Below are 27,755 nucleotides of genomic sequence, written 5' to 3' on the forward strand. Positions count from 1 at the left end.
TGATATTTACTTAAAGATCCAGTCTAACTCCATCAATTTTTAGGGTTACACGTTCCCCCTTTTTTTCCAGTGAGGATCAAGGGGATTGGTTATTACTAACTCTAAGGGGTTACATTGTCCCTTAGTACAGGAAGGGCCATTTTTTCCTTTCTGAAGGTGGACTGGATCCTTTTCTTTTTTTTTATACAAGTGGCCTAAATGACACAAGGCCAGTATTTACATTTATTTCCACATAGTCCTAATTTGTGACAGATGTAGTTATTTCCTGCCATATAGCCTCTTTTCTAATTAAGAGAACTACACTTTATTCCTAACTTATTACTATTAATGACAGCACAGGCATCAAATTTTAAGGTGACTTATTTGGGCACCCTTTTTTTTCTGTTTTGGCTAACACTTTACTCGTATTGCTTATGAGTCCCTACCAGTCTTCAGTTCTTAATCTTATTTTAAAAACTGTGGTCATGGGAGGCTCAGATGGCTCATAACACACATCAGGTTGGTCATTTGCTGGGCTACATACCTTGCATAGAATAACATTATACAAACAAGTTCATTCTAGAGTTCCAGTACACTTATAATAACCATAAAATAATAGGACCATAGCAACCTTTTGTTCTACCTCAGTGACTTGATGTGTACATTGGGAACAGCCCTCAGTATGAGGAAGGTCAGTTGAAGTCCTTACTGTGCAAGTCCAGATTTTAAGGAAAATGAGTTCTGCGATGAGTTTCCTCATGCTTCGGCTCCGAGACCAACCTTAAACATCAGTAGACTATAAGCAGTGCATGGACCAGTTAGCTTCTGGGTGTGACTGGAGCAGGGCTTGTCATCTTCTTCAGAGTCACTTTGCAGGGGTTGGCGAAGTTGCTCCTGTCCACATACTGCTTATAGTCTACTGATGTTTAAGGATGGTCTCAGAGGTTGGGCCTGCTAGAATAGACTAAGTCCAACACCTCTACACAGTTATGTTCAACTGGGCACTCTGATACTGGGAGCAAGGTGGTGGGGTTTAGGATGTTGCAAATTTCAGTGGTTATGTGGGAATTTTCACATAGCAAGCTTTGGTACTTGGTTAATCTAGCATTTGCTAACCAATGATGTCCTTTGATATTTATTAAAGTTACCACAGCATAGGGGGCCTTTGTATTCAGGTTTTGCCTAAGGGTTAGTTTATCTGCTTCTTGTGCTAACAGGGCCTTTGCTGCTAGGGCCCTTAGACCTGGGGGCCAGCCTTTGGAAACCTTGTCTAGTTGTTTTGAGAGATAGGCCACTGGCCTTGGCCAGGGCCCCACAATCTGGGTTAAAACTCCAACATACATTTTTTCTCTTTCTGACACATAGAACGTAAAGAGTTTTGTCAGGTCAGATAGCCTCAGGGCTCAGGCCGACAGGAGTTTTGCTTTTAACTCATGAAAAGCTCGTTGCTGTTGGTTGTAATAGATGTAGTTTATCTAATCTACATTTTTATTAACTATCACCTACTAAAATGTTGACTCAAATCCTGCAGCTATTTGATTTCAAACTTTAAATTGATCTGGTATTCCTCGTGGCTCCAATTGCGTCTAAATAGACATGAGAGTTGAAAGACCCATAAGGGGCTTCTCTTGCTTTATGATGTCTTATTATTTTTTTCCTTCTGGTTGATGAAATGCCAGGGTGAAAGGGATAGCCAATTGGACTAAAGTACAAGTACCCCTCCAGTTATTCAGCAGAGTGTCCAGTAAAGGTCCACCACAATACCACCACATATCCGCTCAGGGATGAACAAGGGCTGACTGATTGATAAGCTCTTGAAAATTCTTAAGCTCACTGCATCCTTTCAAGTCTCCAAGAAATTCTAAGTTTCCCCCCTGTCGTGAGAGACATGAAGCGAACTTAGTGTTGGGAGACGGAAGCTGTATGGCCCTTGAGGGCTGAACCACAGGGTGCCGGACTTTGGGATATAGCAGAGAGAGAGCTTGGCACAACATATTACTCCAGGCTGTAGAATCCTGTAAAAGAGCTACCATGCAGCCTACGCCTTGTCGACAATCTGGGCCTCTGGCCTGCCACGTGCACAAGCATAACAATTGCTTTTGTTTAACGGGCAGATGGAATATTTGATCCATTTTAACCAGGCATTTGCATCTTGGTATCCTGTCTTAATTGCTAAAGTTTGTTTTAAGTCTTTAACTTCTATGATCCTCTAGTAAAATGAATGTATGGTTTTAGGGAAATTACAAAAACTGGACCGGTTGGGGCAATCCATCCTTACTCTTTAGTGGTCCACAGAATGTTGGACCAACTATGGCATGAAAGCCCTACATCGGGGGGCAACACTCCTGGTTGGCACTGGGATCTTTATCAAAATCTCCCTGGATTAAATGGTCCTAGTTTACTAATGCCTAGTCTGAGGAGAGTCAGGAGGCACAGAAGTACTTTTCTGAAGTAGAAAGCTGTCTTTGACTTGGCAAGTCCTCACGGGGTATAACAAGGCAAGCATTAAATGCAATAGTTTGAGGTGAAATTGACTTGGTTATATTAATAACTAGATGGTCAGCAATAGAACAAGGAAAGAAGAAAGAGTAATAGAATAGATTAAAAGAGTTAAATTTTTCTTAGCTTTAGTTTGGTAGGGTTTTCCCCTGGGACTATGGCCCACAACTCTGGAGGGGGTGGCGCTTTCTTGTCTTAGGTGTGACGAGTCCATCCTTTTTTTTTGCTCTATGAACAGCAGTCTTGGTGGTAAGCAGCACAAGGTAGGGTCCTTCCCAGGCTGGCTCGAGTGTTTCTTCTTTCCACTTTTCGACGAGAACGTGATCTTCAGGCTGGTGCTGGTTTACCAGAAATTCTAGGGGTGGTACATGTGCTGAAGAGACTCCTAGTTTTTTGTTTGTTTGTTTGTTGTTTTGTTTTGTTTTTGCGAGAAAGGAAAGTGGAAGATAAACCAAGTATACGATTTTTAAGAAATTGACCTTTTGTTTTAAATGTGGGGACCTTGGCAGTGGACTTTATAGTCCTTAGTTCCTTTAGCACCTATTTTTATTAGTTTTTAAAACAAAGAAAGCCAAATACCATTTTACATTTAACAATGCTTCTCTTATGATTTTTACACCAGATAAGTTAAATTTTATCTTTATATTAGTGTGTTATTAATGTTAAACCTAATTTTAATAAAACCTTGTAGACATATTTATCTAATTTTTAATGTTTGATGATAAGGTAAAATTTTATAGACTCTTTTTAACCTTTTATAATTTTTGCTAAAGAGCAGGTTGGTGCTTTAAGAAAAACCTGTTATGCTTTTACTTTAACGTCTAGTTCACAGAGAAACTGGATGATACTTCTTTAACTTTAGCTAATATGTTTACACACAGAATTTGCTTTAAAATTAACGTTTTAAAACTTGCTTAAACCCGCAAAACAATAATTTTTTTTAACTTTTTAATGTAGGTAAAAATGTACATTCTTATGCCTCCTTATAATCCTTTTACCAAAGGTATATTTTACTTTTCTTATACATCTTGCACATAAACTGTTTTTTTTTTTTCCCAATAGTTTTACATTCAGGAGGCCTAGTTACTTATAAATTATTCAACTTTTTTTTGCACAAAATCTTTTTTTAATACTTTTTTTATAACCTTTTTTTTTCTTTCATGACTTTTACAGGCAATTTTTCAACATGCCTTAACTTTCTGACTTATTACAAACATTTCTTTAAACAACCAATTAATTTATTTCAGGACAAGAATTTACCATATAACACTCTTTTTATATAAATTCCGTCCCCCCCCTTTTTTTTTTTTGAAGATGATAACCATTATTTTCCAAAGCGAACCTTTTTTTTATGTCTGTGGACTAGACTGTCTAAGGCCACAAGATTAGAAGTTACTATTATACATATTACACTGTTAACTTTTAGCAAACTTTACTTTTGTTGAAAACCTTGTAAGTTTGGGATTTTAATTATCTTTTGCTATTAATAAGACCTTGTTTTGTCCAAATTAGAATGGGTATGATGGCTTTTAAAGGAATAGGGTACACTTTTTTTTTTTCTTAACTACTTGTACTCTCTTTCTTTCTTTCTCTCTTTGACTTTGTCTCTCTCTCTTTGACTTTCCTTTTGCCTCTGTCTCTTCCTCTCTCTCTCTGCCTCTGTCTTTCTCTCTCTCCTTGACTCCCTCTTTGTCTATCTCTTCCTCTCTCTCTTTGCCTCTTTTCCTCTCTGTCTCTTTCCCTTCTCTCGCTCTGCTGGTCTTTCCTTGCCTCTGCCAGCTGCTTATGCTGTTGTTCTCTCGACCACTGTGTGAAGTACCACAGTACTTCAGAATGTGGCTCTTGAGACAGGAGTCTTGCCGATGCCCCCGGCCGAATAAACCCTTTCGTTCTTTAACTCGGTGTCTGAGGAGTTTTCTCTGCCACTCCTCCTGCTACATTTCTTGGTTCCCTGACCGAGAAGCAAGGTGAATGGCGGATGGTTGAGGCAGCTCCTTAGGTGGCTTAAGCCTGCCCTGTGGAACATCCCTGCGGGGGACTCCGACCAGCCCGAGCAACACAGATCCTGAGAGCGTTCAGCTTATGCATTTTACATTTATTATTTAACGTGTGGGAAAATATCAAGTGAAGAAGTGTAAATACAACTCTGAAAAAGAAAAGTTTAATTTATGAAAACATTCTGTGGTCATAGCTCTCAGTTTTAGGCAAGGCAGTTTTTATATAACACCCCCCAAAAGAAAAACTATCATTATTAATTCTCTGTCGACAAGACTGTTTAAATATTATGAGAAGGGTCACGAAATATGTTCTGTAAAGCAATACTCATGGCCGTGCTCAAAGAGGTTTGCGTCCAGGCCAGTCCTTCTGCTTCAACTCCCCCTACTATAATATATCACTTCTCTCTTCATTACAAATGTGGCTGGTATCTTCACCATCTATAAAACTTGTTCTAAAGATGATCAGTAGGAGGCTAATTTTATCTCCTCCCCAAATTTTGCATTTTAATATCTAAACGAATGAAGTACTCATGGTAGTTTTTTGTTTTTTATTTTTTTCAATTATAAAAGCAGGTTTTGGGGAGCTAGCAGGAATATTTCTCCTCATTCTGAAATGATATTACTCAATGTTATAGGCTGAATTGTGCCCCTCCCAAATTTCTGTGTTGAGGCTCTAACCCTCAGCACCTCAGAATGTGACTGTATTTGGAGACAGGACTTTTAATAAGATGATTAAGATTTAATGAAGTCATATTGATAGTAACAGGAAGCAGAGAAATTCTAGGCAGACAGGAGTGAGTCCCTGGCAAACTCCACCTTCGAGCCAAAAAGCCTGAAACCCACAGCCCAAAGTGGGAACTTCCATCCATGTGTGCCTCTCTCTCCTGATTGGTTCGTTCTGAATAATATCTTTTTTACCAAATGTTGCCTTTTCCAAAACTACCTATGACGCACCCCACACCTTATCCTGTGCCTATAAACACCCCAGACTCAGCCAGTAGAGAGGATAAGTGGCTAGACATCAAGGAGAGGCAACTTGACTTCAGAGACAGTGGCTGGATGTTGGAAAGAGGCAACTTGACTTCAGAGGAGAGAGACAGAGAGGCACCTTGACTTCAAGGGAGAGCAGCCTACCTTTCCTGTTCCCTTTCCATCTCCCTGTCTGCTAAAAGCCTCTTTCAGTGCTCAATAAAATTATTTGCATTCGCTATCCTTCCATTTGTCCATGTTACCTCATTCCTCTTGGGCACCAGACAAGAATTCATGACATGCCAAGTGAATTACAAGACTTGACCTGAGTTTTGAATGAAACTTTTCAAAACTTTTGTACCTGATAATTCAAAATGTTGGTACTCAAAGAGGCCATCACACTAGCCCACTGCTCTCACTGATAGAGAGCAGCCTCCCCATACAAAGAGGCAAAGGACACACTAGCTGATAACACACTGCTGCCTGTGAATGGTGGAGATAAGAGACCATTGTAACATGCCCTCTGGGGCCTTGGGGTCACAGGCATCCCCACCTGGACGCTGCCACAGAGCATACACAGAGTTTCTTCCAGCAGGCACTAAAGCAACCAGCCGGTTCCTGCACTTGCTTGCTCTGGTTCCCACACTCATTCACTCATGCACTCCTTCCTGCAAGGGTTGAGCTGGGTGGGCTGTGCAAATGAGGCACCTGTGTCACAAGTCCTGTGAAGGGGTCAAGAAAATATCCTGCTTCAATTGGAGAGAGGGGTCCTAATCTAATCTTTTTGGTGTCATTATAAGAAGAGAAAATTTGGACACACAAAGAGACACTAGGAATGTACATTTAATTATAGTTGACCTAAGTGCTATTGTATAAAGGAATAGGATGCCAAGAGAGAGAGAAATATTTCCAAACTTATAGAAGAGACCATGGGAGGACACAGCAAGGGGGTGGCCATCTGTAAGCTAAGTAGAGAGGCCTCAGAGGAAACCAACCCTGTTGGCACCTTGATCTTGGACTTCCAATTTCCAGAACTGTGAGAAAATAAATTTTGGTTTTTAGGCCAGCCAGTCTGTGGTATTTTGTTGTGGCAGGCATAGCAAACTAATACATTGAATAAATGCTTATATTTTAGTCCTGTTTATGTTTAAAGTTATGAGCAAACTCGTGCAACTGTTTCCTCCTCAGTAAATGACAATCACATCCTTTCAGCTGCTCAGACTAAAACATCATGGATTTATTCTTGTCTATTCCCTTTCTCACACATCCAGATTTTCTAGCAAATTCTCTATATAGAATACAAACACTTTTCTTTACCCTCTCTACTTCTATAATCTCTTGTCTAGATTATTGCAATTGTCTTCTAACTGGTGTCTTTAATTTTATGCATACTCTTCCACAGACTGTTCTCTATGACGCAGCAAGAATTATTCCTTCAAAACTCAAGTCAGGTCATGTCACTCTGCTTCTCAAAGCCCACTGATGGCTTCTTGTGACCTTTAAGGTGTTGCTTCATCTGTTCCCCAGTGCCTCTCTGCTCTCTCCTCCTGCTGCTTTGCCCTTCTGCTCCAGCCACACCAATATGATCTCCTGGCCCTTCTGTAAACACATTTGACATGTTTCTGCCTCTAGCCCTTCACACTGTCTTTTTAAAAATGGTTTTTGGCCTAGAATTCCTCTCCCAGATATTTATGTGGCTTCTTTTACTTCCTTCAAAATCACCTACTTGAGAACTTTCTATGAAATGTTCAACTCCCTTCTCTCTCTCTCTCACCTACCATATATAATTTACTTATCTTTTTAAAGTAAAAATTATTAAAGGATCATTTATATACAATAATATTCACCCCTTTGAAGTATGCCCTTAAATGAGTTTTGGCAAATAAATATCATCATAATCAATGTATAGTACATTTCCCAAAAATGTTTCCTTGTGCCCCTTTGCAGTCAATCTTTCATCCCCACCTCCTGGCAACCACTGATATGACTTACATCTCTAAAGTTTTCCCTTTCCTAGAATTTTACATAAATGGAACCACAAAGTATGCCTGCCTTCTTTCACTTACCATAATGCTTTTGAGATTCACTGATTCTGTTGCATGTATCAATTTATTCCTTTTTATTTCCAGGTAGTATTCTACTATATGGATGTTCCACAATTCGTTTGTCCAATCACAAATGAATGGACATCTGGGTTACTTCTGGCTGGGGGCTATCTTGCTTCACATGCAGGTCTTTATTTGGACTGTTTTAACTTTCTCTTGGGTAAATACCTAGAAACAAGATTGCTGAGTTATATAAAAAGTGTATGTTTAACTTTATAGAAACTGCCTTGAACCCCTGAGGTGGAGGCTGCAGTGAGCTGTGATTGCATGCACCACTGTACTCCAGCCTGGACAAAAGAGGGAGACCCTGTCTAAAAAAAAAAAAGAAAGAAAGAGAAAAGAAAATGAAACTGCCAATGTGGTTGTAGCATTTTGTATTTGTAACGTCAGTATATGAAATCATATTCCAATTTTTCTTCATCCTCACTATCACATAGTATTGTGTTTATATGTAGTGATATTTTTATTTATCAATCTAATTTATTGTCTCTCTCTTCTCTAGAGTGAAGGGATCATTAGAGTAGGGAATTTAGCATGTTTTCATTACTGCTTTCACAGTGCCCAGATCAATTCCTGGTACAAAGTAGGTGTTCAATAAATATTTCTTAAACAAATGAAAGAATTTTGAATGATTATCCCCTCAGAGTTAAAAACCGAACTGAGATTCAGAAGGTTTTATTGCTTGCCCAAATGAAAGAGCTAAGGTAAACCCCAAGACATCTAACGCTTTGTCAAACACTTTCAACACTGCACTGCCTTGTAGGTCACTGGTTTGTACAAATTCATTCTATGATTAATACTTAGATTATAGGAGAGTTTGCATATATTATTATTTTACTTAGGTCACTTAAATATCTTCAAGAAGTTTTTTTGTTGTTGTTGTTTGTTTTGTTTTGATTTGTTTTGTTTGAGACAGAGTCTGTCTCTGTCACCCAGGCTGAAGTGCAGTAGTGCAATCTCAGCTCACTGCAAGCTCTGCCTCCTGGGCTCAAGTGATTCTCCTGTCTTAGTCTCCTGAGTACCTGGGATGACAGGCGTGCACCACCATGCCCAGCTAATTTTTGTATTTTTAGTAGAGACAGGGTTTTACCATATTAGCCAGGCTGGTCTCAAACCCCTGACCTCAAGTGATTTACCTACCTTGGCCTCCCAAAGTTCTGGAATTACAGTTGTGAGCCACCACACCTGGCCTAGAAGTTTTAAATTTCAAACAGGAAATAAAAATATAGGAATAGAAGGATTTAAAACATAATTAAAATAATATGTATATGAAGTTACATAGTCTCTTATTTTAGAGCTTATTAGAACATAATAGTGCTTATTTTGATTATAAAAATTCACCTCTTATAGGTATGTGACAAGGAGGGCAAAATACCTTGGCTGGAGATGAGTTTTTCTGCATCACACTGAAGCTCCACTTCACCTTGTTCCTTTGAGAAACTTGGTAGTGATGGCAGCAGTGGCCCATCTGAAGTGGCTGCTGCAAAGATGCCAGCTGCAGCAGGGGAGGCACGGCTGGGGCTGCATACTCTGTGGCGCAGGTGGGACCCAGGAAAAGGTGGAAGCCCCGCCCTCTTCTGAGTTGGTGGAGCGGGAGCCCTGTGCTCCCCAGTGCAACTGCAGCTGCCCAGCCATTGCTGCAGACCCAGTTATCCCTGTGCTCTCAGGGACCAGGAAGCCCCCTGCCCCCGCAGGTTTGGAAGCACTTGCTCCTGCTATCTGACTTCTCCTCCCACCGGTGGCTCCTCTGATTTTGGAGAAAAGTTGTAGCCGAGCCCGGGTGCTGTTGCAACCTGGCCAGGTTTGCACACACTTGGGGTAGTACTGACACCTGCCACCTCAGCCCCCTCTGGACTTTGTGCACTGACAAGCATGGGAGGGAGGCCAAGGTGGGGCTGAAAGTGGCTCGGTGCAGGCCTGTGGGCACCACTGAGCACAAACAGCCTGGGCACCATGAATGGCAGCAGGAGGCAGACAATCTCCTGGGCACAAAGGGGCTGGTCCCCAGTGAAACTCCACCTTCAAGCCAGGGACAGCCTAAAGTCTGGGGGCCAGGCTGCCAGTTCTGTAGACTGGAGTGAGAAATATGGTGCTTTTTCTGCTCATCCATGGCCACCCATGGACCAATCAGCACACACTTCTACCCCTCTGGAGCCCATAAAAACCCCAGACTCAGCCAGACTCAGACAGACGAGGGGACTGCCTGCCTGCCTGCAGAAAGGAGTTACCCTCGCTGGTCTCCTCTTGGCTGAGAGCTGCACACTTGATGGGATGACTTGTCTATGGATAGGAGCTAGCCACTTTGGGCCTCCTGAGAGCTATACTGTCACTCAATAAAGCACCTCTTCATCTTGCTCACCCTCTAGTTGTCTGTATATCCCATTCTTCCTGGATGCAGGACAAGAACTTGGGACTCACCAAGTAGTGGCACTGAAAGAGCTATAACACAAACGGGGCTGAAACACACTCCTGGTTCACCATGTTGCAGGTGAGGAGGAGAGAAGACAGAAGGAGGGAAGAGTTGCAGCCCTTCAGGAAGCCCAGACCTAGGAGTTCCATGAGCCATGGCTGTGACACCCTCTATGGGGCTCTGCAGTTCCTGGCATCTCCAAGCTTCTGGGTGCTACTGCATTCCCCAGAGCCTGCAATGTAAGCCGCTTGCAGTATGCCTGGTCCAGCCACAGCCTTGCATAGAGCTGGCTCTTGTGCCAGTGTCTGGAACTGCCTGCCCCACCATAGCAGCTAGCATGCCTGGCTGTGCATAGTGGCCAGACCATATGCTTGCTCAGTCATGTACCCCTTGCCTCTGTGCCCTTGGCAGGCCTGGGATCCAGGCTGTTAGCACAAGCTGAGCACAACCTGCCAGGCCTAGTGGGCAGAATGAGCCCAGAGGGCCCAAGTAAAACTCAGGCAAAGGCACCACTGGCCACAGAGGCTTCTGGCTAGAAGAGTAACACCCCAGGGACCTCATGACAGTGATAACTTGGCTTAAAAGCCTGGGATAGGGATCTATGACATTAACCCAATTAGTGGCCTTGGGTAAGCCCCTAAGAACAACCTCTAGAGACAATGTCCTAACTCAAGAAAAAAAATAGGAAGAATATGGGAAATACATAGGGAATAAGAAGTCTGGAAGTATTGTATTAATACCAAACTTACAGTACTTAAAGGACAAAACAAAGGGTTGCAAAAGAGTTCACCTTGTTGGTGAAGGAAGCCTTGTGCTTCTTATTCTCTGCATATTTTGAATTGTTCAGCTTGCATTGTATGCATGCATTATTTTGTCATTTCTTTCTAAAGATGAATTTTGTGTTGGGAAATTCAAGTCCTGTGACAAACCATAGGATGAGCTAATTTGAGCGAGGTGGTGCTCTTCAAATTAGTTTCCACATAACAAAATTTATTTTCAAATTCAGGAAAAGAGCAACCTACAAAACTCAGAAGTAGAATAGGGCAAAATGCTCAAGGAATAGTAAATAGGTTTACTGTTCTGTTCACACATGTGCTTACTCATTCACTCACTTAGCTCATTCCTTCAACATCCATTGATCTTCCTTGTGTGTGTCAGTGCTGATGGTATAAATGAATGCAATATGGTCCCTACTCTCAAAGACCTTAGTGATTATCAGACAGTGTCTGGAGATGTCCTTTGGACATGATATCCACTCAAATAGTATTTGTTGAATTAATAAATGAGGCGGGAGGCTAGAGGATACACAGTTAAATAATTGTAACAAGTACTATACAAGATGTCTGTATAAAGACCTAAGAGAAGAAGTAATAGACCGCCCTGGGGAGCTCAGAAACATTCACAGAAAAAGGAAACCTGAACTTATCCCTCCATTTCTGTTGTACCTGCCACAAGAGTTTATTGTATGTGGCATACCTATGTTTCTTCCCCTCTGTCTTCCTTGCACCTGTAAATTCCCATGTTCAGATCATCACTAGAGCTGAGAGTAGTTACGCAGAGTAGAATGGACCTCTGGAGACCAATTGGCAGAGAGCCTTAAAAGTTCTAATAAGTTTTATCTGGTACAAAGGCCATCAGGGATCATGACAAGGCTCTGGGAAGATTTATGTGACATTTGGTTAGAAGGTGATCCCAGGAAGCAGAGCAAGGAGCAATAAATAGCCTAGGCATAGAATGGTTAAGTCCTGACTACTGGCTGAGACAATGGTAATGGGAAGAAAGCAAAAAAACAAAAAATGGAAAAAAACGAAAAGCAAAAATTATCAAGGATTTATTCACTTATTCAACAAGTAATTATGGAATAATCTCTAATTTCTAGGAGCTATTATGAAAACTTTGCCTATATGACTTCATTTGAACCTCACAAGAATCTTATGGGACAAGTATTATCCCTGCTTTACAATCAATCCAAGGCTCCAACAAGTTAAATAATATTCTCAATATCACATATACAATGAATGGTAAACGGGGTTAAACCCAGGATCATTTTGTCTTAAAGCTCATAAACTTTCTGACATATTAAAGTAAAAATAATAGCGAACAATTGCAATGATTATGACTCCTTAAAGGTAGGGACTGTGATATATGTCTATGTATCTCCAGTAGGACTTAGCACAGTAATCTGTATAAAATAATTTTAAATTGTTAAATCAGTCAATTGTCAGACAAGGCTGCCTGCTATGTGCCAGGTGCTTGATTTAAAAAAAAATGACCACATAGACAGGATTCCTTCATGGAACTTATAGTCTGTTGAAAGAGTCAGACATTAAATATTACACAAAATTACATTACACAAATGACATGAGTTTTATCATATAAAAGTATAGGATGCCAAGAGAGTGAGAAATATTTCCAAACTTACATATTTAAAGGCTATGGGGAGGATATGTCTATTTGAATGAAGATAAATTTCAGATGAGAAAAAGTTTAGGAATTTAATGGAGAGAGTATTTATATTTTTAGTGTTAGCTAATGGTGGTGGTATTTTACAAAGCTATGATGCATATTTTGAAAAGCTATTTTCCTCATGATATATTATGGTTATATACTTAAGTGATATCTTAGAAAAGTATAAGTACTAAGCACATCTCTTCAAAGAATAAGCTCAAAATATGGAAACAGGTGTATTCATAAAACTATAGTCCCTATATTATTTAAATAGTCATCTTAATAGTAACAATTTAATTAAATGATTAATAATACAAGAATAAGTAAACTATGTTGTATCCCTTACAAATAATGGCTCTGAAGGGTAATGTAGCAATAGGAAAATGCTTGCATTATAGTGCTATGTAAAAAAAGAATAAAAATATTGTATGCTCATAAAAATATGTTGAAAATATTCATAAGAACTACTGAAAGAAGTATACCAAAAATTTGTAACAACTATGGTAGAAAGACTATGAGAGATACCTTTTTCTTTTTTATTTTTATAAACATTCTGTAGTGTGGTTTTATTATTGCAATTAAAAATACGTTCTGAAATAGAAAAAGAATAATCATAAAAACACATTTGGCTCCTATGGATAGATCCTGATTCTCTGATTGTATGTTTTGTATTAATACCTGACTTGGTATATAGCACTCTGGGAGATAATCAAGTCATTAAAGAGAACTGAAAAAAATGAATCACAAGCCATAACTGTTTACTGCACACAGGAAGGTACTATTAATAACTACAGAGGCAAAAGGAGAGCATCTGCAACCTAAAGACTAAAATTAGTAATAACGTTGAAGGGAGTTCTACCAAATTATGTTTTCCAGAAGACAGCCGCAGGCCCTTCTTGTGTAACAAGACAGATTACTTCCATTAGCCTTGAAACAAAAGCAAAGACTTCTGGATGAGGGCATTTAATTATAATGTTTATGTAATCACTCTGTAGCCATTTATATAAACAAGATCGCTTAGAGCACTGCTTTTCTGTGGGCAGTAAAGGGTAGTAAAGGATGTATTTTGTATAAAGTGTATTTTAAGCCAAATAATTCAGCACCACGAGTGAAAATTATTGGCGTATTATACTGGTATTTTTAAACATGTAGAGAAGTGCAGATACAACCCTTTTTCTGCTTTATGATTGTTGGACTTTTCAGTCTATGAGCTTGTGATAGTAACAATAATAACCAAAATGAAATACCTAACAATTAATCTCTATTTACTTATGTCAGGGCCCCATTCTAGAGGCTTTTATGTATATTAATTCATTTAGTTTTATAATAACCCCATGAGGTTGATTATTGTCATTATCTTCACTTTATACACAAGGAAACTAAAACACAGAGTGTTTAAATGACTTGTCCAAGGTTGCTCAGCTAAATGCTTGGATTTGAACGAACATAGGAAATCTGGCTGAAGACCTCAGTGTTCTAAGCACACACTATGCTATGCATCTAAAGAAATTTTTTGCATTAATACTCCATCTTATTGCCAGAGTCACTAGAAATTATTTTCAATGAGAATAACAAAAAAGCTTGTTCCAAACTCATTTTCTATCTCCTCACAGTGCTATTTCCATTTTTCTTTTCTCTTTCTTTCCTTTTTTTTTTCTTTTTCATTTCTCTTCTTTGACTTTTTGTAGTTTTATAAATAAGTTCATCAATACAGAGGAAAGACAGGATAACGGGATTTTTTTCTCACGTTTTTCTTAATTGATTTATTTAGCATATCTATTTTTGATGTTTAAGAACATAAGAAGTAAGTAGTCAGAAGTCTTCTTTGAGCCACCAAGAGTTGGGACAGAGATGTCAAACGTCGTTACACAATTGGGCAGCCTCTGAGAACTGTTTGCTGAGATTTTAGATGTCAGAGGTGGAGACTCAAGAAAGAACAATAATTTGCTTGGGTATACGTGATATCTGTGATTTTATACATATATAGATGCAAACATATCTTTAACTTATTTATTTTTAAATTTGAATTCATTTATTTATGACATATATAAAACTTGTATATTAAAATGTATTTTCCACTTTGGAATTGATTTATAGGTGAGTAATGTCATAACCTAGAGATAGCTTTGACAGGGAGGCATGTAGGTAACTAACATCCACTTGTAGACTCAACTCTCCAAAAAATGTCTCTCCTATGACATTTGTACATCAAATTTCTAACTTAGCATTTTCAAAAAGTCACTGTTAAAATGTAAGCACACTACCAGGAATGGAGTAACACATGCCGTTGTACTCACTAACACAGTATAACCACTTTGGAAAGCAGAGACCATGTTCTTGAGGGAGTGGTAAAGCAAAGTGAATGGAGAAGTCATATCATCAGGTTTCGATGGGGTTATAGGAAACTGGACAGTGGGGCTGAGGAAAATGGGGATGGTGTAGTTTTCATGATAGGAGGGCAGAGCTGCAGGTGTTTTGGAAGAATATCTTATAGAAGAGAGGTCTTGAAAGTGGAAGCTAGCAGAACTACATGGTGAAATGTAGATTACTTCATTTGTTCTGGAGTCATCTCACTTTTCTGGCTATCTTGATAGAAATGGCACGAACTCACATATTGAGGCAGCATGTAATACCTAAAAGAGTAGGTGTTTCAGGTTGGGACAGACCTGGATTCAAGTCTGCTTCTATCAGTGTAGCCTTGGATAAGTTATCAAACATTTAGTTCCTCCCATCTATAAAATGTAGCAATTAAACTATTAGACTAGAAAATCTACTATATTCCATGCATATAGTGAATGTATGCATACCATATCTATATGCATAGATATACAGTAGCTATAGAAAACATATATGTGTGTATATACACATATACATTTGTACATGGAGGTATTCACATTATCTACTATAGTGCTATCTTTCTCCCTCGTTATGTTACTTCTGCAAGAAACTTGCCATATTTTCTTTATTTTATATTTTAGTTTCTTATATATGTATTTACTTTTAACAAATTTTCAAAATATGCAAATAACTTTCCGTTAAACTATAGTACTAGCCCTTTTATTTCTGAGGTAAACTAACTGACCATCTTAGGGAATTCTTTTTTGTTAGCTACCAAAAAAAATAGGATGTTTGCCACTTAATAAACAGATTCAGACAATACATTACTAATTTACTTCAATGAGAAAGAGAGTCTTGCTCCTGGTGAATGATATTACACAATTTGTTTTGTTTTGTTGATAGCACTACTGTGCAATGGTCACCTGTGATACAATTATTTGAATTCATGACAATGATGGGTTAGGAACTGAGGCAGATCCACTGTGCTTCTTTATGTTCAGATGTTTTGAATCAGAATTCTAGGACTATATCTATGTGCCTAGGCAAATATATAAAATAATTATTCCATTATTCCACTAACAGCTTAAACACGTGTTATAATTCTAACAGACTTTAGAGAGCATATGGCAGTTTCAACAAGTCCAACATATTTTTACGTGCACCTAAGCTAGGGACCCCTGACTAATGAGTTGAACATCATCTATCAGGATGCTCCTGATACATGACAGATCTTCAACCAGCTAGCTCTCCAGGCCATTTCTGCTTCCTCAATTCCACATGTGTAATTAGTTGGGATTCCCAGTCGGGAGGCAAAGGCAGGTAGCATTTTGGGCCCTCCCTTTACTGTGCTCAGTTCAGTTTGTTCATGGAAACATCTCCAAGGATCTTAAAACTTTAAGAAAATGGAAAATATCTCCTCCTCACAAAGTTGGAGGCCCTGAACCTGAGCCTTAAGAGATTTATTTTTACATTTGTTTTCAAATTCTCACAATTTATACAGAAAAAAAAATCAGAGTATCCATCCTGGGTTTTAACTTTTTTATTTATTGCCATAGTATTATATATCAATAATATTTATAAGAAGGAAGTCGTTAATACATATTTGTTATCTAAGTATAATTTGAGACACTACATAAATCTTTTAGTTTGTGGGTTAGTTCTGTACCCTGTCATCTCCTAAGCTACCTGGTCTTCTTGGAATAATAAATATACATACCTGATGGGACCAAGATCTATAGTTTCACAATATTCATAGCCATCTGGTTCTGCTACAGGGTAAATTTAGACTGGAAAAAAGACAATAAATTAAGTAAGAGAACCTTCCTTTGTTTAACCTACCTCCCAAAGGCTCCATTTGTAAAGAGTACAGTCCAGAAATCACATGCCCTACTGGATTCTTTCCATGGGAAAAACCTGTGCTGAGCTTTAGTTTCTTCATTTTTTAAACAGAACAAAAATCTCTCCTACCACTCATAGGAGTGATCTGCAGATTTAATGCAATTATGTCAAAGTAGTTTTTAACCTATAAAACACAAAGTTGTATGATTGTTAGTTTGTATTGAACATCCATGAAACTCTAGGAATAGTACTAGAAGCTTTATATACCATTATATATAGAATGGTGTCTCTTTTAATTCTCAACAAATCCTGCCCAGTTGTTATAATTATACTTACTGAATAAATTATATTAATTTATATTATAATTATATTAGTTATATAATGAATTCATAGAAACTCAGGGGTTGGGTGATTTGCTAAGATCAATAGCTAGAAAGGGGCAGAATCAGTATTCAACTCAATATTACCTCCTAATGAAAGTAATTCAGTGTTACTGAGTATTACTAATTATAGAAGTAATACTTTTCCTTTCTACTCAGAGCTAACACAACAGCATTATCTAATGTTGTTAAATGGTAGGTGGAATTAAAAATGGTAGGTAAGATTAAGAAAGGAGGGAAATCACTGAATAACCTGCCCTTCCAGCAAAGTTGACGAAGTAGGTAAGATCTCTGGTAAGATCTAATCTTCATCTCATTCTGCCACATGTTTTTGTTTTGTTTTTTAAGATGTATCTCGCTCTGTCGCCTAAGCTGGAGTGCAGTGGCACAATCTTGGCCCACTGCAACCTCTGCTTCCTGGTTCAAGCAATTCTTCTGCCTCAGCCTCCTGAGTAGCTGGGATTACAAGTGTGCACCACCACTCCTGGCTAATTTTTGTATTTTCAGTAGAAAGGGGATTTCACCATATTGGCCAGGCTGGTCTCCACATGTTTTTAATCGAAGCCCCTGTGTTCTCAGTATCCTGAGATGATTGGCTGATTGGCTCTTGCCACAGCCATTGGCTTCAGCTGCTGTTCTGGCCTGGATATCATCTTGTGCATGTTGAAGACAGGATTCTGGCCTAGTTTCTTTCAGGGACTTTCTACCACAGAATGACCAAAGGTGATGTTAGGAACAAAATACCTATACATTTCATCCAGTTGCAAATAATCAGCTCCAGCATCTGGAGTTACTTGGTACCTAAATTGACCAGGTTGCTGTTGAGGATGAATGGGCCAGTCTTACAGCTGAACACCATGATACTGGTTCCCAGGAGCCAAGCATCACCCCAATCCATCCTTTTTTATTTATTTTAAAAATGTGTTAATACTTTTAAAATCTTTAAGCAATGACTAATTTTCTTTTAAATGAAGATTGTTTTCCCCCAGGATACATCAGAGTAAAAGCATAAGATGGTGCTTTAAAAAAATTAATTTAGAATCAGTTATGTCTTCAGTTTACTAATCCACTATTCAAATGAATAGAACTTACAATTTGCTCTGGTTTTGTTACTTGGGCGGGTAAGATAACTTAGAAGAACTGACAGTGATTTTGCTAAAATATAAAAATGGGATAGTTTTAAATCTCTATAGATGTGACTCTTGGTAGTAATATAAAGGAGATCAAAGGACTAATGTGTTTGTTCCCAACCTATCTTCAAATAAAATTGTTTTATAGATGTTATAAAAGTACATATACATATACTTTATGTACACACACATGCATTTCATGTATATATCCACTATAATGCTAGTTCTCTCTTATTATGATACTCCTGCCAGAAATTTGCCATATTTTCCCTATTTTGCATTTTAGTTTCCTTTTTATCATTAATAAATATACTTACACTAGGTTTTCAGAGTATGAAATTGTTTTCCCATCAAACTCTTATGGTGTTGGGCCTTTTTTTCTGAGAAAAAAGTAACAGAGAAATCAATTTGGGAGAGTCTTCCCATTAAGGGAATATACTACTAGTGAACTGGCTTACAGACTGAGGTTGGTAGGTTCAGATATGTATGAGAAGAACAGTTGCAAGACATTTGAGGACCTATGATCCTTGCTTGTTCACCTAATGCCTTTTACCTAACACTGCCACTACTGTAAAACCAAAGCAAGACATTCAGAACAAGACATTGCAGACCCAGTTGACACTTTGAGGGAGGCTGCTGCCATGGTTATAATCTATAAGCCTCCATTTGGAGCAGGATTCAAGATCAATATGGAGACATTAGATTCTACTTTTTAAAATAAGCACTCATCTCATTTCAGACTATGGACATGCTACTGAGCTTTACTATCCTTAGTTCTTAGTCTAGTACCGGGGTATCTTTATTAAGTATGAAAGGTTATTTCCATTAGGACTTGCCTCTGAGTCCCAAACTGGCACTCACTATCGGGATCATGGAGGAAAATGCAACTTTTACATGGATGATGACATGGATTAGGCATCTGTGGTGGTTCTAGAAGTTCAGGATTCACCTGATCTGCCTCCTACTTCTCTTTGGAAAAATGCAAAGTATAGGATCTTTCTACCACAATTCTTTACTACCGTAAGGAGTTTGGTCCACTGACTCTGCAAAAGACCTCTCAGTGTTGAAGTGCTTTTCTTTAATGCCATTTCTTGAGAGTTGGAGCTACAGTTGCTCTAGATGTGTCTAGGTCTGATCTTTTCTTCCCCTACTCCTTGAGCCCCTGATAACCACCATTCTACTTTCTATTTCCATGAGTTCAATCTTTTTAGATTCCCCATATTCGTGAGATCACAAGGTATTGGTCTTTCTGTGCCTGGCTTATTCCACTTAACATAATGTCCTTGAAATTCATCCAAATTGTCAAAATGACAGAATTTTGTTCCTTTTTAAGCCTGAAAAGTATTCCACAATGTATATATGTGACTTATCTCTCTTTCTCTTTCTTTCTTTCCTGCCTGTTTTTCTTTTTTCCTTTCTTTCTTTCTTTCTTTCTTTGTTTTTCTTTCTTGCTTGCTTGCTTGCTTGCTTGCTTGCTTTCTTGCTTGCTTGCTTGCTTGCTTTCTCACTTCCTTTCCTTTCCTTTCCTTTCCTTTCATTTTCCTTCCTTCCTTCCTTCCAGTTGTCCCAACACCATTTATTGAAGAGACTGTCCTTTCCCCACTGTATGCTGTCAACATCTTTGTTGAAAATCATTTGACCTTAAATACATAGATTTATTTCTGGGTTATCTATTCTGTTCACTGGTCTCTGTCTATTTTTATGCCAGTACCATGCTGCCTTGTTTACTACAGCTTTGTGGTATATTTTGAAGTTCGATATTGTGATACCTCCAGGTTTGTTCTTTTCACTCGAGATTTATTTGGCTATTTAGAGGTTTTTGTGGTTATACAAAGTTTAGGATTGCTTTTTTCTATTTTTGTAAAAAATGTCATTGGCATTTTGACAGGGATTATATTAAATCTATTGATAGTTTTGGTTAGTATGGACATTTTAAATATCAGTTCTTCCAATCCATAAACAGAGGATATTTTTCCTTTTATTTGTGTCCTCGACAATTATTTGATCAATGTTTTATAGTTTTCAGTGTACAGGTCTTTCACCTCCTTTGGATTAAATTTATTCCTATGTATTTTAAATTTATTTTGGTAACTATTGCAAATAGGATTGTTTTCTTGATTTTCTTTTTCAGATAGTTTGTTGTTAGGGTATTAAAGTGCTACTGATTGTTATGTGCAAATAGGGATAATTTTATTTCTTTTTTTCCAATTTGGATGCCCTTTATTTCTTTCTTTTGCCTAATGGCTATGACTAGAACTTCCAGTACAATGTTGACTAAAATTGGCAAGAGTAGACATTCTTGTTTTATTCCTGATCTTGGAGGAAAACCTTTCAACTTTTCAGCATTGAGTAAGATATTAGCTGTGGGTTTATCACATGTGGTCTTTATTGTGTTGGGGTACTTTCCTTCTATATTTAATTTTTGAGAGTTTCTATCATGAAAGAATGTTGAATTTTGTCAAATGCTTTTTCTGTGTCTGTAGAGATGATCATATGGTTTTTTTTCTTTATTCTGTTAATGTAGTGTATCACATTTATAGATTTGTAAATGCTGAATCATCCTTGCATCACTGGGATAAATCTCACTTGATCATAATGAATTATTCTTTTACTGTGTTGTTGCATTTAATTTGCTAGTATATTTTGAAGGTTTTTGCATTTATGTTCACCAAGGATATTGACCTATAATATTTTCTTGTAGTGTTCTTGTCTGGCTTTTGTATCATTGTAATGCTTTCCTCATAAAATGAGTTTGGATGTACTTCTCTTCTTCAATTTTTTGAAAGAGTTTCAGAGGAACTGGTGTTAGTTCTTCATTAAATGGTTGATGATTTCAGCACTGAAGCCATCAGGTCATGGGCTTTTCTTTCTTGGGAGAGGCTTTTGGTAATTGATTCAATCTCCTTACTTATTGGTCTGTTCAGATCTTCTGTTTCTTCCTGATTCAACCTTAGTAGATTGTATGTGTCTAGGAATTTATCCATTTTGTCTAGGTTATTCAATATGTTGGATCTATAATCCTTTGCATTTCTGTAGTGTGTTTTAATGTCTCCTCTTTCATTCCTGATTTTATTTATTTGACTCTTCTCTCCTTTATTCTTGGTCTAGCTCAAGATTTGTTGATTTTGTTATTATTTCAAAACACCAACCTTTAGCTGAGCTGTTCTACTGTTAGATAGAATAGAATAGAACGTTCTATTTCAACAATAGAATGTTGAACAGTTCTATTGTTTTTCTACTTTGTATTTTACTTATTTCTGCTCTGATTATTATTTTCCTCCTTTTAATAACTCTGTACTTAGTTTCTCCTTATTTTGTGTGTCTGAAGGTACAATGTTATAGGTTGTTTGAGATCTTTCTCCCTTTTTGATGTAAGTGTTTATTGCCATGAGCTTTCCTCTTAGAACTCTTATTGCTGCAACCCACAAAAGTATTTGTTTTTGGCAAGTCGTGTTTCCATTTTCATTTGTCTCAATACATTGTCAAATTTATCTTTTAACTTCTTCATTGTCCCACTGGTTGTTGAGGAGTATGTTGCTTAATTTCCATATATTTCTGCATGTTCTAAAATTCTTCCTGTTATTGATTTCTAGTCTCATACCATTGTGTTAAAAAGAAAAAAAAAAAGATACTCAATATGATTTAAACTATCATTTCAGTTAATGATCTGGACCTTAAATGACGGCAGCATAATCAATGTTAATCACAAACCAAAGGCTATTTAGTGTTATTATTTTAATATGCAGTATATTTACCAGGGCCCCCAGCACTCATTCTGCACAGTCTGGGCCCTGCCTGTCTCAGATCCATACCCCATCTCTTCCTCCACCCCTTCTGTTTCAGCCACATTAACGCTGTTTGCTCTCTCTAGTTCCCCACCCTCACTGCCATGCCCACACTATGCCTTACCAAATTCTGTTTCTCTTTTAGATCTGTTTTCCTTGAACACCCAGACTCAAGGTGTGGATGCCTATTTGTTTATCTTTTTAGTAGCCCAGACTTCTTTATAGTACATTTTACAGATGTATTCAAATAATTGTGTAATTGGCTACTTAATATTTTTCTCCTGCATTTAAAGAAAGACCCAAGATTATATCTGTCTTATCCAACACTACACTTAGCATGGTATATTGCATGACAATCATTAACTTTTTATTGAGTTAATTAAGCATTGTGCATAATGCCTAGATGCCTAAGCTTTCAATGTTACCAAACACGTGGAACAAAACTTACTGCAATCTAGGTTCCCCTGAAAGCACAGCCTGAAGTGGAGGCTTACTTGAAGGTTACTCTGTCTTAAGGAGGAGAAGTAAAGAACAGGGAGTTATTGTTATAGACTGAATTTTTCTCCATACCCCACCCAAATTCATATGTTGAAGCCCTGTTAACTAAAGAAAAAAAAAAATCAAGCTTTTAAAGTTTCAGGCCAGGTACATTGGCTCATGCCTGTAATCCCAGCACTTTGGGAGGCTGAAGCAGGCAGATTGCTTGAGGCCAGGAGTTGGAGACCAGCTGGCAACATGACAAAACCCCATCCTGTACTAAAAATACAAAAATTACCCAGGCATGGTGGCGATCATCTGCAGTCCTAGCTATTCGGGAAGCTGAGGCACGAGAATCGCTTGAACCTGGGAGGAGGAGGTTGAAGTGAACTGAGATCATGCCACTGCACTCCAGACTGGGAGACAGAGAGAGACCCTGTCTCCAAAATTAATTAATTACATTTTTAAAAGTTAGCTTTATTTGGAAGTCTGAGGACTACGGACCAAGGCCTATTGCCTGGGGTCAGTTCTGTCAGACTGTTCCAATGCAGCAATTGAGTTCACAGTTTATATACAAATGGTGAAGATTCATTACATGCAAAATCGCATCAGAGTTTGTGTATAATAGTTGATATTTATAGATTATTATTATTATAGATTATCATTATAGATTATAGACTATTATCTATAATAGTATTTATTATATAATAAATATAAGAATTATTATTACATAATTTATATTATTATCGATAATAATAATCTATAACCTATAACATGCTAGGCTGCCTTCTGCTGTTGAAAATAATCCAAATATCTTGGGCATATAATTCTCATTGAGGAGGGCATGGTATGTACAAAAGAAATATTCAACTGGCTTTCCCATGATTGCAAACCTTTCAAACTTTTAGAAGAGAAAAAAAGAGACAAAGCAAATATAAGAGAGATTTTGAGATAATTTGTACACTCTGAAATGAGAAAACAAACTTAGAGCTGACACAAGAAGAACTAATTATTTTTTTCAAGTACATTTTATTGTTATCAAAATAGTCCATACACATCCTGGGGGAAAAAACCCCCACAAATAGTACAGGAAGATTATAATTAAAAGCACCAGTTCACTCAAAGGCAACATTTTTAATAAAGTTTTTTAAAAAGTTATTTTTAGTGATGCCTCTAAATTTCTAAATAATATGCTTATATTTTTATTTCTTGTTTTACCAATGTTAAGTGTGACAAATTTACTTTTTGCTCTTATAAATATAGATTTAGCTAATTTTTATTTTGTTTTGTTTTATTTTATTTTATTTTATTTTATTTTATTTTATTTTATTTTATTTTATTTTGAGACCGGTCTCGCTCTGTCGCCAGGGAGAGTGTGCAGTGGCGCAGTCTCTGCTCACTGCAACCTCTGCCTCCCGCGTTCAAGTGCTTCTCCCACCTCAGCCTCCTGAGTAGCTGGGAGTACAGGCACTTGCCACCACACTCCATTAATTTTTGTATTTTTAGTAGAGACAGGATTTCACCATGTTGGCCAGGATGGTCTCTATCTCTTGACCTTGTGATCCGCCTGCCTCTGCCTCCCAAAGTGCTGGGATTACAGGCTCGAGCCACTGCACCTGACCGGATTTAGCTAATTTTCTACACTCATCCCCAGCCTGCCTCTTCACTCTACCTCCCTTTTCAATATGATAATATCACATCTTAAGTTCCATTATCCCTGTAACCTCTGTAGCTATAAGTAAATAGCCACAAATAACATATGTAGATTTCCATTTCTGATTCTATCAGCCATAGGTAACTCTCTTTACAATCTACTTTGTAAGAGGAGATGAATAATTCTCACTTTTCCTCCCAATATTCTCTTCGCCTTCTACATCCCCACCCCCGGCTCTATTGTAATGGCTATTAACATATGTTATTTTGTAACCATGGGTAAGTGTTAAGTAATTTGCCTAAAGATTGATTCTAAAAAATTTAAAAATGTAGAAATCTTTATGTAATTATAATTATGTAAGTATTATTTACTGTAGAACCAAGTTAATGTGCAGTGCTTCCCTCTCCATGGCTCCAGTGTCATGACTTCTGTAGCACTTTACGAATAATGTTATGAGTATATACTTCCAGAATGGTGGTATAAGAAGCTCGGCAGACCCTCTCCCCAGTGAAACAACTGTACTGGTTAAAGTAATTTTAAAAGGCAATCATGAAAAGTCTGGAAATTTTCTTAAGGGTATACAGCAAATGAAGAAACGTTTATTCCAAAAAGTGTACTAAATCTTGGTAAGAACAATGAGTCCCAGGCACTTGAGTCACAACCCACTTCCCTTCCTCTCCTCCCAGCTCAGCATGACAGAAGCTTAACTCTGGGCAACTTTGGCCAAGAACACAGGGCTTCCTCAGCTTCCAGTTGAGGCCAACTGTATGTTCCCAAGAGGAGAAGGCTGACAGCATTTCTTGTCTCTCTTCACCCTTCCCCTCCAGAAGCTAAATTCTGGCTAGATGAATCCAAGAGATTGGGGCTTCCTTCTCTCACCCAGCTCCTACCCGTAGGGTGGCGGTTCAACCTCAGGCCTGGGACACTGAGAATAGTATGGGTTCTCAATTATTAATGAGGCTCTGATTATTGCCCATGCTCAGCTCCCTGCTTCTAAAGCAGGGGAGTCACTTACAGAGGAACACAATGCTGTCCCCATCCCTAGTTCTGAAGCCATGCATCCGAGATTTTCCCCAGTGGAAACACTGAAGCTCTTTGCAAAGGAACTAACTTTATTTGAAGCAGAGTAAAAGGAAGTTCAAGATAAAGGTATTCTCACAAATAATGTAAGTTCTGGTGGAAAGCAATTAAGAGGAGGTTGGTAGCTTCATGAAAGAAAAGCTAAACCAGATCAGCTAGTGTATGAGAGAGAATCAGGAAAAGAGATAGCTAAGAAGAACCCTCCTGGGTCAGAACAAACCTCAAGCACTGACCACAGCAGGCAGGGCACCGTGGCTTACACCTGTAATCCCAGCACTTTGGGAGGCTGAGGTGGGAGGATTACTTGAGCGCAGGAGTTTGAGATTAGGCTGGGTAACATAACAAGACCCTGTCTATATTTTAAAAATAAAAAACAAAAGGCTACTGCAGCAAACAGGCTGGAATTTAATTGGAGCAGACCCCCAGAGCAATTTATGTCCCAGGACATTGTAAAAAACAACAGAACAATCTAGAACAGAATAGCTGGATATATGTGATAAGCCTTAGAGCAACCACTAAGAAAATAACTCGAAAAATACATAGTGAAGGAAAGAAAACAACAATGTTCCTAACTTCACAATCAAATGAATTCTCCTTTTCAACATTTCACCAGTGGCTCAAAATCATTCCACTTTTAATTTTTTTTTCTTTTTATAATGTCTACTGAAAAAGTAGCAAAATCTACGGAGGAGAGCTTTATTTCTGAAAGGGGGTATCACAACCTGCAAGTGGGAAATGGAGCCTCTGGTTAAAACTGAAAAGCAGGTGCTTCGAAAGAGGAAAAATGAAACAAGAATTCATACTGAATGGATTGGTTTAGCATACATATTCAATCGACTATAGGAGGAGCTATGAATATTCATGAAGGGGCACACGTGTAGTAAGCTAACATGTCTGTTACATATGTCCCATGTTCACTTCGTGGTGGAAACAACATTTAAATGTACTAAAATTAAGCTCTATATGTCAAAAGGTGAAGCAGAGGACATGAAGGGACTCAGCATGCAGTCTCCGTAAACTGGCCAGAACCACTCCATGTTCAGTGGTCTCTTATCAGGAAGGAATGCTAGCCAGTTGCTGTGTTGAAACTACAAAAAGCAAGGGGCAGTGTAACATGGTTGGTTGAAATCAGCCATGGAGCAAGTCTTTCAGAAGAGCTTGTTTCTGTTTAACCCTTAGGAATGAAAGCCTACTGGTGGTTAGCAAGGTAGGGGGTGTAACTGGGTGTGGCTGACCTACTGTTCCGTCATGGACAGGAGCTCAGTTTTTAAGGTTTCTCTGGGGTCTCCAAGTGAGCCTCCCTGGGGAATCCTCCAATTTCCCTAGTGAGAGAAAGAACCATATCTGTCTGTACTGCCCAATTCAGGTTTGTTTGTTTGTTTGCTGTAATAGACAATAACTATTTAAAGAATGAATAAGTGGTGGTAAAGTGAAACAGACTAAGTTCCTGATGTAGAAGGCAGAAGACTGTTGCTTAGGCAGACCAAGTAGAAACTATATGATATTTTTCTATAGTAATAACCTTAGAAATGGCAATTCGGTTCTATAGTACAATTAATATCACTAAAAGAACGGTCCAATGAACTTACAAGTTATGTGGTGTATGTGGGTTAATCTGGGAGACCAACCACCATTTATTAAATTCTTCTATACAAAAATGCTTTCTGAAGGGCAAATAGCAAGTTTACAAATGAATTTTTGGAAAACAAATTGTAAATTAAAGTTCACTTCTAAGGCTATTAATTTGTGGGTATCTTTGTCTATATCTTCTTCTCATTGATATATCCTCAGGTACCTAGAGTTCTCCCTTCAGCCAACCTTAATTTTGAATTATATGCCAGTTATAAATGATCTTCAGAATATGAATTAAATACCCCCTTTAATTTTAATTGATACGATTTTACAATATTAACTACATAGTGACAGTAGATTTGGATATTTATCATTTTTCTATTTGACTTATAATTTAGGGCCAAATGGGTATCATAAGGAGCTCTCATTCCAGGAAACACTGTAGAGTAGTCTAGTATCCTAACAGTCCATCCTTCTTGATTTTTGAAAATAGTCTGTTGTGGAGTAGTTTAGGATAACCTAACTACTTGTCTGTCAAATAGAGGAATGCTGTGACTGGAGAAAATGGAGCCATTATACATTATTCTTTGGTACAGTCACAAAAAGCTACTTATTTCACAAAAGACACTATTTTGCCTTTTCAGCTGTAACTGTGTGGAACCGCATAATCCCAGCAATGATACATTGAAGGAATGGAGGGAATCCAATATTTCTGCCTCTGACATAATATGGGAGAATCTAACTGTGTCAGTAAGTAAAACATTGAAAATTAAGTCATACCTAAGAGCTTTTGTTGACATTGTGACTCAATTATTGCCATTACAGTAAAATTTGTTTGAATGCATAATATTATAAAACTAATAGTTGTGTTTGAATTTTAATTTCATCATTTCAGATGCTCATCAGTAAACTGCGGTTATCTTTCATTATTAAGGTTGTTCTAGTAGAAGACCAGAATTGCTCAAAAAGCTCATTTATACAGAGTTATGTGACTGAGATGGACTGAAAGCACATTAAATATGAGTGGTGTTGACCTAAATGAAGCCATATGGCAGAACTAAGTCTGCCTTCTGTGTAAAGAACTCAGAATGCTC

The 27,755-nt window shown here is 37.9% G+C and overlaps 1 protein-coding gene across 20 annotated transcripts in view; it reads left to right on the top strand.

Moving 5' to 3' along the window:
• LOC105483348 (solute carrier family 4 member 10) overlaps positions 1-27,755 on the top strand; it is a 452,662-nt gene that overhangs the window by 382,629 nt on the left and 42,278 nt on the right. For all 20 annotated transcript variants that reach the window (XM_011744188.2, XM_024793282.2, XM_011744189.3 and 17 more), the window contains one exon: positions 27,306-27,411. In XM_011744188.2, coding sequence (XP_011742490.1) covers positions 27,306-27,411 — 106 coding nt within the window. The remainder of the gene's footprint in view (positions 1-27,305; positions 27,412-27,755) is intronic.

The sequence above is a fragment of the Macaca nemestrina genome, chromosome 11 (assembly GCF_043159975.1).
Source record: "Macaca nemestrina isolate mMacNem1 chromosome 11, mMacNem.hap1, whole genome shotgun sequence".
Lineage (NCBI taxonomy): Eukaryota > Metazoa > Chordata > Mammalia > Primates > Cercopithecidae > Macaca > Macaca nemestrina.